Below are 14176 nucleotides of genomic sequence, written 5' to 3' on the forward strand. Positions count from 1 at the left end.
ATTATGCACCACTGTTTTTGGTATCTGTTAGTTATAGTTATTGGTCATATTGGTATCGGTAAAGATCTAATGACTACTTCAATATTTTGGTATGTATGGTGATATGCTTGGAATTGGAAGTTTTAACATCTTGACGGGTTAGATGCTTAAATAAACAACTTGAGCCTTGCAACCAATACACAAGTGATGTTGAGTTTGACTAATCTATGCTCTGCTTGTAGGACTTATTCTCCCCTTGCCCTCCATTAATAATGAATGATGATAATAAGTGGTAATGGTAATATTAATGGCAGAGCTTGAGCTTCGCAGTGGAAACACAAGACAGCTAAGGCTAAATGCCATCACTGTCCTTTAATTGCCTTTCAGCAGAGCATTACAACGCATCAAACCTTATTACAGATGCATATATCTGATAGAGTTGCAGACCAGACTCGGATCTGGACAGGCCTGAACAGGCGGATATCACTGCACAGATCTCACATAGATGATTGGACGAGTGTGGTGTGACTGCTTCCCGACTGCTCTCCACTTATTCTATTAGTGTAAGCTTCACTATAAGCCTGCTTAACACGAGGTCATGGAGTATTAGCGTGTGCTCACAACTTCCTGTGTAAGGGAAAGGTTCAATGTAAGTAAGGTGAGGAACAGAATCACCAGCTTCACCAAATTAATGCAAAGCTGGATGTCTGCATGTTAGGCCAGTAGTGTCTATATACAGAATAATAAAAACTGATGAACGAAAGTCACTTTATCTCAAGCTGCTTTCAGCACTGAGGTATGAACATATTCCTGAAATCCCCCTCAGGGGCTGTATGTGAGAAATGTCATTTGATCAGAACATTTCCCGGAACTTTTCCTGCCAGCCCCCCTTGTAGTAAATGTTCGGCTTAATGTCAGAGTAATGAGCTAATGTGAGAATACAGCAGGGAAATGTATGGAAGATTCTCCACAATGAATGGATCTGTTGACATTTCTACAGAAAATTTGAAGAAAAAAACACCTAAAGATTACAAATATCTCAGGATGAAAAAGAGGAGCCACAAACGCCGATGAAGATGTAAACTTGAAAAGTCGTCTTGATTCTAGAACTTTTGGCATCAGGGACCAGCTATAAATTCAGTGCAACAGCTAAATGTATACGTTGTGTCCTGTCTGCACGCTGCACCCAGACGTCACACCGCTTCTGTAAGTGCTGCACATCTTCCTGTTGTTATGAACGCGTCTGACTTTGAGACTCTCCTGCTGTGACCGCTGGAAAATGTCCGGATCCCATTTTCTAATAACATCTTCAAAATCAAGACATTTTGAGAAAAGCATATTATAACATCTAACCAAAAAAAAAGAACCCTGAGACCGTTTTATAGAGGGAGGCAGATGTTGAATCTCATCCATTATCCGTTTGCTTTATGGCTATTTGCGGTCTATATTGAGCCTATATCTCTGGAGAGACGCTAAGTGAGATGGATAAAGAGCGTCGTCAGTCAGACAGAGGAGGGAAGATAAATGACAGTATCTGTTTGCTTCTTTCTCTTTCACTGTTGTTTAACCCCAGAACAACAGTCTGGGAGTGCCCCAGGGGAACAGACTCAGAGCTAACACACCTCTGGATATAATAACAACACCGACCAGCAGTTGAACTGAACCAATGGCATTCTCCTGGCATTATCTTCAAAGGTCAGTGTCAGTGAGAGCAGGTCACTGTCAGCCGCAGGACAGGTCCTCATTTAGACATGTGGCTGGTCTCTTAGGCCAGCAGGAGCATAACGGAAACTAGAGTCCCAAAACACATGCTGATGTAAACAACACCTGCATCATTGGCAGCACTTACAGCTAGCTTAATGCTAATTTTTCTTGACATGCATACACAATTTCTTCTCTAAAACACCTTCAAACAAACATTGAAAAAAACAATCATCCTCTCGAGACACTGTGGTAGCTAAGACTTGAAAAGGGCACATCTGTACTATAGCACCACATACGAGGAGGTTCCATCCCTGTTTCCCAAGTAACCTGGCTATTAAAGCTATCTTTGCTGAACCTTTTCTTCAGCTCACAGCATGATGAACCGACCCAGCACAGACACCTGCCTGTCCATCCCATCATTACATTTCTACAGTGGGTTACTGTGCAACAAGGGCACGCTGCTCTGACTCCAAGCGCCTCTTTTGATCCGTTCAGTGAATAGCTGAACATTTGGCTTAAATTTACAATGTCAGTATGATCATTATATGTGCCCACAACAGTTCAATGCAAAAGAAATCTCCCTGCATCCCAAATAATTGAGAATAACAATTTCATACAAGGGAACATTTTTAACACGGATGAATACTTTCTTTAATGTGAAATTATTATCTGTAGGGAAGGCGGCATTATGCAGTAGTTAGCATCGGGTTCCTCCAACAGTCCAAAGACATGTAGCTTAGGTTATTTGAAGGCTTTGCATGTTCGTGTGGATGTGAATGTGTATAGCTATTTGCCTCTATACGTCTTTTCAGACATGATTTGGACATTTGCCTTTCAAATGTAAAGAGGAGCAGCAGATTGTCTGCGTCAGAATATGTTCACAACTACAGGAAAATGTCTGTTACATTCAGATGAGTGGTGGCCCCTGCATTGGTAGAGTATGCAGGAGGCAGGACATGACGTATAAAATCTACAACATACTTTCCAGACATTTTACACGGGGGCTGGCGGGAACAGTTTTGTTAAAATGTCCGGAGTTCATTGCATGTCCGATAGTAGCTTATGAGTCAACCCTGTCATAGACTGGCCATCTGATGCACCTCGCCTAAGGCTATAGTATGTATGTGCAACATTCACGTGCCATTTCTCTCTAGCTCTCATCTGTGTCAAGTATAAACCAGGTTAAAAAGTTGAGGCATTTTATGTTTGGACAAATCATTGACTTAACTTAAAATTTTGCTTTAGTCATATTGTAGAAGTAAAGAAGAGTTAGTTAACACTGGGAGGAAAAAACTACTTCACTACAGGGACGGTATGGGTAGATGTCAACAGTTGACAAATGTGAGTATGTTTATTCCCCTGCTGCTGCTGTGGCTGGGTATGTGATGTGTGTGATTGGTCCTCAGACTCACCTCCTCAACCAGAGCCAGCATACGCCGAGTGCTCTCCAGAGACTGTAAGAAAGAGAGAGAGAGAGAGAGAGAGAGAGAGAGAGAGAGAGAGAGAGAGAGAGAGAGAGAGAGAGAGAGAGAGAGAGAGAGAGAGAGAGAGAGATGATTAGCTGAGAGTCCAGAGAGCAGAAACAGAGACAGATATCTCAATGTGTTCAGATGGAAATATGGGTTCATAATATTAATATTAGAATTATATAGACGATACTAGACCCGTATAATTAGCCATGAATATTCGTCTTCTCTCCTCCAGGATTCTTCTTTTGCCTTTTGTTTGCGAACTTCCTGCCCTCTGCATGATCCTCCCATCCATTTCTTTAACCAAACACTATTTCATTCCTAATCCTTATTTCACTGTTTCTACTTGGTAATCCCCTTATCTCCATTCATCCAACCATCCCCTACCTACCTCGTTCCTCCCTCTTGTTTCCTCCCATTACATCCATGGAGCCTCTTGGTCCTGCATTATCTCCTCATGAATGTTTAATAAGGCCATTTGAGCTTCTCTATTATTCCGCTGCACAGAATTATCTGCTCTTCCTGAGCTGCTCTCAACTCATTAAAGACGGGAAAGTTCTCCCTTATCCCAAAAAAATCCATCACAGTCTTGATTAAAGAGACGTCCTGAACAAATTACTGAACCAGAGGGGGGTCACAGTAAGGGAGCGGCAGCCTGGAGGCTTGGGAGACTCATTTGTGTCCTTATGAGAACAGGTCATTTTGAAATGTCACAGCATAATGGTCACGTCATAGACCAAAAATTGGTTCAGACTGCAGAGAAAGTTTTGACCAAATGTTCTCGGTTTTTCTTCTTTCTGGTTTGTCATGTTCCCCCACACTTATCCCGTAAGATTCATGTTCATTTATATATATATTTGAAGAGGATGCTAGAACAGAAACAAAATTAATAGATCTATTTATGACGTCAGATGTGCAAATTATTTATTGTTTGACTGACTGACTGATTAGAGACGCACCTCCTAGGTTACATCTCACTGAATTCTGAATGTCCACAGAGATATTAGTGTGTGAGATACTTTTTATGGAAATTTTACATCTCTTAAATCATATTCACGTTCAACCAGTGACCATGACCACATTTATCATCATTTGACTGGACACTGGAGTTGAACAGAAATGAAAAAACATACTTTTGGCTTGAAGGAAGGACTAGTTAAATGTTTTATTAATTTATAGAGAGATATGTATCTTTGTTTTTTACATTATTTGAACAAACAATATAATTGTGTGTGTTTCATATGTGTAATATGCATGTGTCTTAAACTGCACCTCATCAGCTACGTGGTCTGCGCGTGTCTGCAGGTCGGCCAGCTCATTGCGCATGTCTGCTTCGTCTGCCATGATGACTGTTGAACTTTGATCTAGACAAGAAAGACTGATGGAGACAGAGAGATAGGGAGAGAGAGGAAGAGAGGGAGCGAGAGGGAGGAAAACAGGTTAGTACACAAACAATACTTTATAAAATAAAAAAGTTTTAAACTTGATGGACATCATGTGACCTTGAGTAAAAGTCTGATCTAGAGGATCAGCTGGTGTGCATCAAAACAACAAAAAGGGAAGCGTTGCTGAGTGTGAGTAGCCTCAGGTACATGACATGAAATACAAACCAGGGAGCTAGAGATAGATCAAGTCATCAACAATTCTAAAATAGTGTTTTATAGTAAAATTGTTCAAATGAAACACAAACACTATTCACTGAGGCCATTTCAAGGTCTGCATTTATAAAAGCCTGTTACTTAACGTGTCCCCAACAATACCGAAAAAATATATAGTTACACATCCTTAATGTATCACAGAAGCAGCACAGCTCTGATCCAAAAACTAGTGAATTCTCTTTTAGATTCATCGCAGCTTGGTCTGTAACAGTGTGATCACAACTTCAAACACTCCCGGTAACAGTTGTTGTGGTTCAGCAAATAGCTTTCCACACCAGACATGACCCCGTCTGAATCCTGACATCAACACTTGTCAAATATCCAGGTGAGCCTCTCTTTGGGTTCCTTAAATGGTTCCTAAAAAGGTCAGAGCTGTCAGAGATCACCAGTGGGAAATGGCTTTGTCATATCTGCTTGTTCACAGTTTATGGCACAATAAAATAACACCAATGCATGAGGTATAACAAGGGCAGCAAATGTGTTAACTGAACTAAAATTACAGTGTAAAAGGATCAACAGTAAACGAAGCTAAACAAAGGAGGGGCTGTGGACACTTTCGGTGATAATAAAGTGTCAGGACAGAGACGGGGTCTATTTTTGTTCCTCTGGCGCTCTGCCAGACAGTTTTTCATATAGCCAGACGCAGCAGACCTGGAGGTATGCTCCATGAAAAATTGATGGCTGTAATTCTGCAGGCTGAGCGCTACATGCTGCTGCTGCTGGTCGGTATGAAGATGAGGAGACAAAGAAAAGCTCAGCCCAGTCTCACGCGTTTCTTTAATTCCTCTCTCTCTCGCTCGGCGGCTGCAGCGGCTGTCGCTCTGAACAATTAACCTTCTAAAGAGGCAAATAATCGGATCTGCTCCAATCAGATCTGAATTGTGTGTCTGAAGCGCTTCTATTTATGCTGCACGATTCATATTGAAGAGTTTTTGTTGTAACGTGTGTTGTCGCTGATATGAATTTAACCACCCAGCAGCTTTCAGCTTGGGGATCATTAATGCTTCATGTAATCTAATCCACTGCAGTGCAGCAATGGGACTGAGGGACCCCGACTGCTGGACTCAATCAAACTCTGCAGCAGGAGACGGATGCTACAGTACGGTTTCACATTTTTGGGGGATAAAAAAAGCAAACACAGCCAGTCCCTCTTTTTAAAGTTCAAGAGTTTGGTTGTTAGTTTGATTTCTGTCTCAGGCATCTGTCAATGGCTTCCCGTCACGAGTGGAGCAGACACAAGGTCAGGTAGAGTCACAGCTGGATATTTGATAAAGTATCTGCTTGTTCTGTCTGTCTCTGCCTCCATCTCAGCGGAGTCGTCAGCCCGATTAATAATTGAACATGTGCCGGGAAAGGAAATGGAGGGAGAGGAAAAAAACTGCCGTTTCAAAGTGCTTCTCTAATTTTTGTGTGTGTGTGATTGTGTGTGTGTGTGTTCGTGTGTGTGTGTGTGTGTGTGTGTGTGTGTGTGCTTTTTGGTCAGCTCTGCCCATTACATACAGTAGTTGAACTTTAAAATATTTATGTTGACATTTTACATTTTAGACTTTCGGCTGATGCTGTAATCCAGAGTGCAACATACTCTGCAAGTCTTGAGTCAGCAACAATACCTGTACAGAGCAGAAAAGGTTCATGTCGCCGGAAATACAATTCACAGATTTAGGAATAAAAGTAATAAACTGCTCAGGCGCAAGTAGCGATTTCCAAAATTTAGACCATATGAAGTGTGAACAGATATCAGATCACTGGAAGAAATGTATTCAGGTTACTATCACAGCCATCTGCTCCATTTTAGAAAAATCATTTGAAGTTTCCAAAATGGCAGCAAACCAAGACATATCCATGGCAATGCTCCCTTCATGCCCACTTGTTGACGGCATTGCTGTGGTCGTGTAGTCAGTGGCAAGAGGATTGAGGTTCCACTGATGCATGTCCCATAAAACAGAGTGTCCTCTTAAACTAAGCAAAATATTAAATACTGGTCGTCTCACTGTGTGCTGTCACGTGCTCTATGTGTCATCTTCTCCCCACCACATCCGTCTGCCCCGGGTAATACTCTGCTGGGTTATTGATCAGTCATTGATTGGTCATCGCTTAGCAGTGGAGCTGCTTCCTGTTAAGTCACACGTACAGCACAGCTTCTTGTTCCTCCTGACCTGTCCATTTACTCACATCCATTTAACTCTGGTGGAACTGCTGTCCAGCACAGCTTTCCTGCTCCATGACATTGACATTTGATTTGTTTTTACCATAAATGAATCAGATTCATTTTGTGTTATAACAAGAGCCTCAGCCATGATTACAAGCAGTCAAGCACACACAATGACAACTCAAGTCAATCTACTGTTAATAGTACTATCAATGCACAGCGATTTAGGAGCCCATTGAATATTGTCTGACAATTAATTAATCAAGCAAGTATATCTACAGAGCCTTGATACTGTGGCTCCATCCCCCAATAGCTAGCGTGCAGACACCGACTCCAAATGAAGTCAAAAGCACAAGATGGTGACACCTATATCTGGGATATATTAGCTTTATCTTTGTTCACTGGTAGAAAATAGAGACACATCGTTCATCTTTACACACAGTTTAACTAATGTTAGAATGCTAACATTTACCCAACATTGTATTTGCACTAGCCACAGTGGGAGAGTGAGTCTGGTGGAAATATCAGCAATGGTAAACCAGTCATTTGAAACATTGGCAAATTTATTGCCAATCATCCACTTGTTGTAATATTCCACAAGAACCCAAACACGTCGACTTCACAGTGCAACGCAGCAGGGGGTAGCCTCTGGAGACCATGAGCGTCTGGATATCATCAGTCTGGACCAGAGTGGTGGAACAACAGGCCACAAGGTTCTTAAACAGTTTCCTTCCAAGGGCAGTCAGACTCAAACAGCTGACAGTTCAGAACTCTGCGGTTATTCCTACATTGTAGACTGTTTCATGTCACCTAATGTCACCTACACTTACAGTACAGTTGTTTCTGCCATAATGTCTTGCTCATAGGTCTCTCATTGTTTTTTTTAGATACTATAGAAATTGCACTGCCCTAAAGGAATTATATTTAATTCTTCACTGCATAATTGTACTGTTTGGGGAGAAACTACAATAAATTCTTGATTGATTGATTGATTGATTGACAACACCATAGAGGGCTAAGAAGAACAAAACCAAAATCAAACTGCGTGCTCCTCGCATCGTGTTGCTTTCAGGGTAATACATTCTAAAAAAAACTACACACACACACAAACACACTGACACACACACACAAACAAACACACACATTATAGTGGAGGTGATTTAATACAAGGTCCGGCCGTCCCCATCCCCCACCTGTGGCCCTGCGGGCTGTCACTCCTATTGACTGACGGCTGCTGTAAGGCCTGAACTCAGCCTGTAGAGATTAAAGTCAGCAGGGAAAGAGGATTTCCTCTCCACTGCTTTCTCTCTCCTGTCTCCCTCTCTCTCCCTCTCTCACTCACACACACGCACACACACACACACACACACCGTACCCACACACTCTCCTCTAACTCCATCTCCTCTCGTTTGCTTTCTTTGTTTCATGTCATCCGCTTTCCATGCCCTCCCTGAAAATGTACAGTGTGTGTGCAGGAACGAGACAAAAGTATACATTATATAATATCTATGTAATAATAACATACCCTACATGTTTAGCTATAAATAAGAGCCCCCACAGCATTGATTCACACTGTAGCTAAATTATTAAATACTGAGGTCAAATCATGCGGCGTACAGGAAGTGATACGATTTCCTGGAAACAGACAATAGGTCTGAAATCTTACCGACCACAGACAAACAAATTAAAGTATCATTGCATTTTATACACACAGAGACGTTAAAAGGGCACCCATGAATTATTGATCCAAATATTAATAGCATTAATGTTAAAAGCTGCTGAAGGCCCATGTGGAAAGAGGATGAGAGAGGGAAAGAGTCAGAACATGACCTCGATGAGCAAAGCCAGTAAAAACTTTCTCTAGATGAAGAACGAGTGACGGGAAATGTTGCTGTTGTTGTGTTTTATAATTGGACTTAATCCCAGTCCGTCCCAGTAAACAGTGACAAGTCTAGCTGCTAATATGTACACTCTCATCTGTTCTGTATTTCTTTTGTTGGTTCAAAAGTCTGAATTTGTTTCCGTGTCTGTCCTTGTCTGTCTCTGTTTGTCCTTGGACCAAGTCTGTCACGTCCATCATCACATTCTTTCCTTTCCACAAAACCCTCTGGTACCAGCCCAACGGACAGCTACACCATATCATGTCATTTGAGCTACAGGCACTTTTGTGTACGTGTGTAGATAGTAGAACAGAGCTGTGTTTTTTGCTGCAGAGCTCCAGAGGGGGACTGTTCATGGGCTGACATGATTAACACACAGCTACACAGCCACAATTATAGAAGAATCCAGCAACAATAAGAAGCTATTTCAGGCAACAAAGAGAAAGGAACATACAAATGGAAAATTCCTCACTGAAAAGCCTGAAAACACTACAATTTAGCTGTGAAGGCAGCATGTTTATAAACAGAGTCGAGCTATGGTAAGAAGACCTTTTCGACTGGTCACACTCGTTGGTCCCAATACGATATATCCATGCATCCATCCATCAACTATTTTTACCTCTTATCATTTGAGGGTGGTGGGGGGAGCTGGAGCCAATCTCCAAACTTAACAGGTCATAAGTGTATCACAGGACCAAACATACAGAAACAACACACAAATCAGTCACTCACATTCACACCTACGGTCAATACAGAGTTTCCAATGAACCGTACCTCAATCTGCATGTCTCTGCACTGTGGGAGGAAGCTGGAGAAAACCTATGCAGACACAGTTATGACTCCACACAGAATGACCCCGGCCAGGCTGGGATTCAAACCAGGTACGGCGACAGTGCTAGACACAACACCACCATGTCACCCTCGTATTTACTCAACTAAACTATCCATAAAACACTGATATGAAAGACGCAGGACTCTACAGTGTTGTCAGAGTGTAAATGCATTAGCAGCCCGATGATAAAGAAGTAAATCCAGGATGATAAAGCTAATACTGGTACGAACAGGATGCGATTAAGCATAATAGCAGTTGTGGACATTTAACACTTCACTCTGATCGTTGTAGAAAAGCAGTTGAGTGGGAAAAAATTAATAATACTTGGATAAGCCAGCAGTAGCATTGACAAACGACTGACCTACTGCACAGACCTGTGATTCGAGACAGACACCACTCTCCCTTCATTCCAACAGAGGCTGAAACACCCAGATCATAACAACACACTTCTCTCTGCCTTGTGGCTAATTGGACGTTCATTACCTCCTCTTTTCATTGCAATCAGCAGACAAACAGTCTCACTGACAGCATCAGAACAAAGAAAAGCAAAGAACATGAAACTAGATAGATGATGGTAAGTAACAAATCTAAAGATTACATACATAAAGCAACGACAGTGTAATAGTTTCTGCAGGTATATGTTCTGTTAACATCGACCTGAAATAAGTTGAGTCATGATGCTGATTTTTATGAAAACACTAGTTTGCATAAAATCTCTTTTGTGAGATTTATAGAAAAAGCAGAGAGGTATATTGAAAGATGACGGGACACATGCTCTGCAGCAGACTGCCAGGCTGCCATGATAAGCTGCCTCCACCCTCAAGCGAAGAGGCTGCTGTCGATCAGGCGTCATGTTCAGCTGAGATAAAACACTGTTTGTGGAGGAAGTAGGACATCAGGACACCTTGGTTTCCAGAGAATCTATCAGTCACAGAAACCAGGGCAGCTTGTCAGTTGTATGTTTCTCACGGATTTGTAAAGGCACTAACCTAACCGAATCTGGGCGATTTTGCTTTTTTCCCAGTCTTTCATGAATTTATCATTGTGGAATGGTTAGAGGGGAGATGGGAAGTGAGGAGGTGGTCACAGTGGGACTGAGAGTTGGTCGTGCTATTTCTGTAATTCTCCTTTCTTTGTATAATTGTGTAGAAGTGAAGGAACCAGACGTTAACCCTGTGCATCAGTCCCCATCTCCCTCCTCTATTTGCACCAGACTTAACCTCCTGACCTCCATCTGAGGGAAATTAGTCCAGCAACGACGCTGTAGCTACGAACCTCACGATAATGACTTTCTAATAATTTCTGTAATTATAAAAGAGTCGCACCATAAGGACAGTGTCTCTCATGTCCATTTACACTGAAGGAGGAGTAGACTGTAGTTACACACTGGGAATACATGTGTACACGTGTAGGAGATTAACACACTGAGACACTGAAAACATCACACAGTGAGAACTGGTTCAAGGGCGAAAAGGAGAGCAGCAGCAGGGCAGACATGGCCCTGTGTGTATGTGTGTGTGTGTGTGTGTGTGTGTTTGTGTGTGTGTGTGTGTGTGTGTAGGTTTGTGTGTGTGTGTGTGGATATAGGTGTTGCGAGCATCAAACATCTCAACACATCAAAGCAGAAGCAACTTTCATTTTTCACGGGATAGAGCCAGGTCAACATTATTAATGCAACAGCAGTGTGTGTGTTTGTGTGTGTGTGTGTTGGGGGGGGGGGATGTTTTCTGTGTAATACTCATGTTGTTGGGTGCTTAATCCCTTTACACAGTCAGATGAAAAAAAAGCCCAAGTCCCCTTAATAATACATTACATATTAAGGTGAAGACATGTTTTAAGGTTAAAGTGAGGTTAGTTTAGGTCTCCATTAAATGTGAGTTTGTGTGTTTCTACTGTGTAAGTGTGTCTAGTTTACATTTTCAACTGTCCATGCAGATGTGGTTGTCACTGATTACTAATGTCACAGCGTCTGTGGCTGAGGCTGAGGCTGAGGGGTAGAGCGGTCGTCCTCCAACCTGAAGGTTGGCAGTCCGATCCCCAGTCTTCCCCATTTGCATGCTGAAGTGTCCTTGGGCAAGATGCTGAACCCAGAATTGCCTCCAATAGAACAACAAAGTGCTGCTAATAGATGCTGTGTGTGTGAATGGGTGAATGTAAAACTGTACTGTGAAGTGCTTTGAGTAGTCATCAAGACCAGAAAAGCGCTATATAAATACAAAACCATAATGCATCAGTGGGTCTGTTTATTTTTATTTTACCTTTTCAAATACTTGTCTATACAGTGTGTATAGGCAAGGTATTGCCCCATGAATCAAACATAACATGATATTGTTGTCCTAATCAAACAACATCTCCCATAAAATAGAGATTATTGAATATATTTAAGGATAGTGAAAAGGGAAAATAGTCTAAATATGCTCTGATTACATAAACTGAAAGTTGACACACGCACTGCTCTGGTTTTACCTCTTTCCACAGTTGTGCAGAACCAACTCTTATCCAGGCATCAGAAAGACTTCAAATAGAAAGGCTGATAACCTTCAATTACACACACACCTACACACACACACACACACACACACACACACACACACACAAAGACAGCGACACATGCTCAGCTGCTCTTGTACCCTGCAAATTCCCTCATGCCTTGTTAGCCTAACAGTTGATTTTAAACCTGCTTGGTCAGGACTAGGCAGAATCATATATCAAAATAAATAAACCTAACATTCAGACTGCAGCACTTCATATATAGCATCATCAACTCTGCATTCTCAGACAGCATTCATATAACATTACACATGTCAACACACCAGTTGTTTCTCTGTTGATTTAGGGTCAAACTGTATTTCAATTTCTTCAAACAGGGACCATTTATTATACCACTGTGACACCACAAGAAGGTTTCAGCACTTTGTCTTAGCTTAGCACATTTTCAATCCATCCTCTAGCAAATGAGTAATGTTTCTTTGCAAGGGACATTTGACTCAGGGCAAATGTAAATATCATTTTACACATTGATGTATAACACCTCAATGGTTTTACACCATGACGTGGGCCAAATGAAGCTGGAGCGAGGGCACTGGCCTTCAGACTACTACAGTTTGTGGTTAGTCATTTAGCTAAATAAGAACCTGACCTGAAGCATGTGCGGAAACAACTCATCTGTAACTGAACAGATTTTTCACTTTCTATCAAACACACATATATACACACACCACAAGAACATACTGTACGTCGCTGACCTATAAGCAGTAAACACATATGCCAAGACATGAGTAGGCCAGAGAGCATGATGGGAGCCGAGGGCTAAACTATTCAGACAGTACCTCCCCCATTTTACAGCTGACTGCTAATAAACCATGCGTGTGCCAACGGCCACACGCACACACACACACACACACAGACACACACACACACACACACAGTAACATACAAAATAATTGCCCCTGCCTCAAACAAAATTTAGATTCCATCTTTTTGATCTGCACTGACACAAAATTGGAGCCTTCAGTCATGTCACTGTGACTTGCCTTCGTCATGAATCCCGTAAAGGAAAATTCTGGATGCATAAAATCCCAATTTGTTCCCATTCCTCCTCACAATAGTTTCCAATCCAGATGGTGAAACAGTGAAATGATAGGGCCGATAATGTCATCTGTATTCTCTGTATCTACAGTAGATGCAGTTGGTCACAATTTGTATTAAATATTCATACTAAAACATTTAAAATAAAGATACGTGAACAACAAAACTGTAATATTTAACTACAGTGGCTGAAAGAGAAGCATTATATTTATGATGAATTAGAGGATTGTTCTAACTGTGAAACAATAAACATATAAACTCAAAATTTGTGTATAAAATTGAACAAATCAAATAAGCTAAAAAAAAAAAAGGTACAGAGAAAACATCCAGTGTAAATAAGTGGATGCATGTCAAATTTCAAAGAACAGCTCTTTCAAAATGGATGAAAAGACAGAGACTTTTCATCCATTTTGATCACAGTGGCTGGATGTGAATGGAACAAGGTAGAACAAAACAACTCATACGACGCTGCTTCTCTGCCCTGAGCAGCGCCCACCGTGACCATATGGCCTCACTGAATTAAAACATTCCCTATGGAGAGACAGGAGGGACACACAGGGAGGAATCTGCTGTGCAAAATCTCTCAGGAAATCTAAATGCCTGAGCATGCTATTTGAGCCAGTTTGCAGTGAAATGCTAAGATAATGGGCATATTAGATCGTATTACCCCCCCCCCTCCCCCCGAAACACCATCAGCAATCAGCTCACATCTTTGCATTTAAATTATTTTCCACATAAGTGAATATTTCAATTCAGTGATGGAGTAAAAAGGTACAAGGTGGCCAGGTGATTACCAGGCAGCAAGTGCCGATCTTTACCACCTTCACCGTGACAGAGGCTGTGACTCAAAACAAACGGAGGGGGCAGGTTTTCTCGGCTGAGCGGGGGATGATGGAGCAGATTGCATTTCTGACATT

At 41.7% G+C, this 14176-nt stretch overlaps 1 protein-coding gene across 2 annotated transcripts in view; it reads right to left on the reverse strand.

Moving 5' to 3' along the window:
* Positions 1–14176, reverse strand: part of LOC133954911 (synaptosomal-associated protein 25-A-like) — a 35821-nt gene that overhangs the window by 17457 nt on the left and 4188 nt on the right. For both annotated transcript variants that reach the window (XM_062389469.1, XM_062389478.1), the window contains exons 2-3: positions 4425–4530; positions 3096–3137 (exon numbers count right to left, since the gene is read on the reverse strand). In XM_062389469.1, coding sequence (XP_062245453.1) covers positions 3096–3137; positions 4425–4496 — 114 coding nt within the window. In that variant the 5' untranslated portion in view covers positions 4497–4530. The remainder of the gene's footprint in view (positions 1–3095; positions 3138–4424; positions 4531–14176) is intronic.

The sequence above is a fragment of the Platichthys flesus genome, chromosome 1 (assembly GCF_949316205.1).
Source record: "Platichthys flesus chromosome 1, fPlaFle2.1, whole genome shotgun sequence".
Taxonomy (NCBI): domain Eukaryota; kingdom Metazoa; phylum Chordata; class Actinopteri; order Pleuronectiformes; family Pleuronectidae; genus Platichthys; species Platichthys flesus.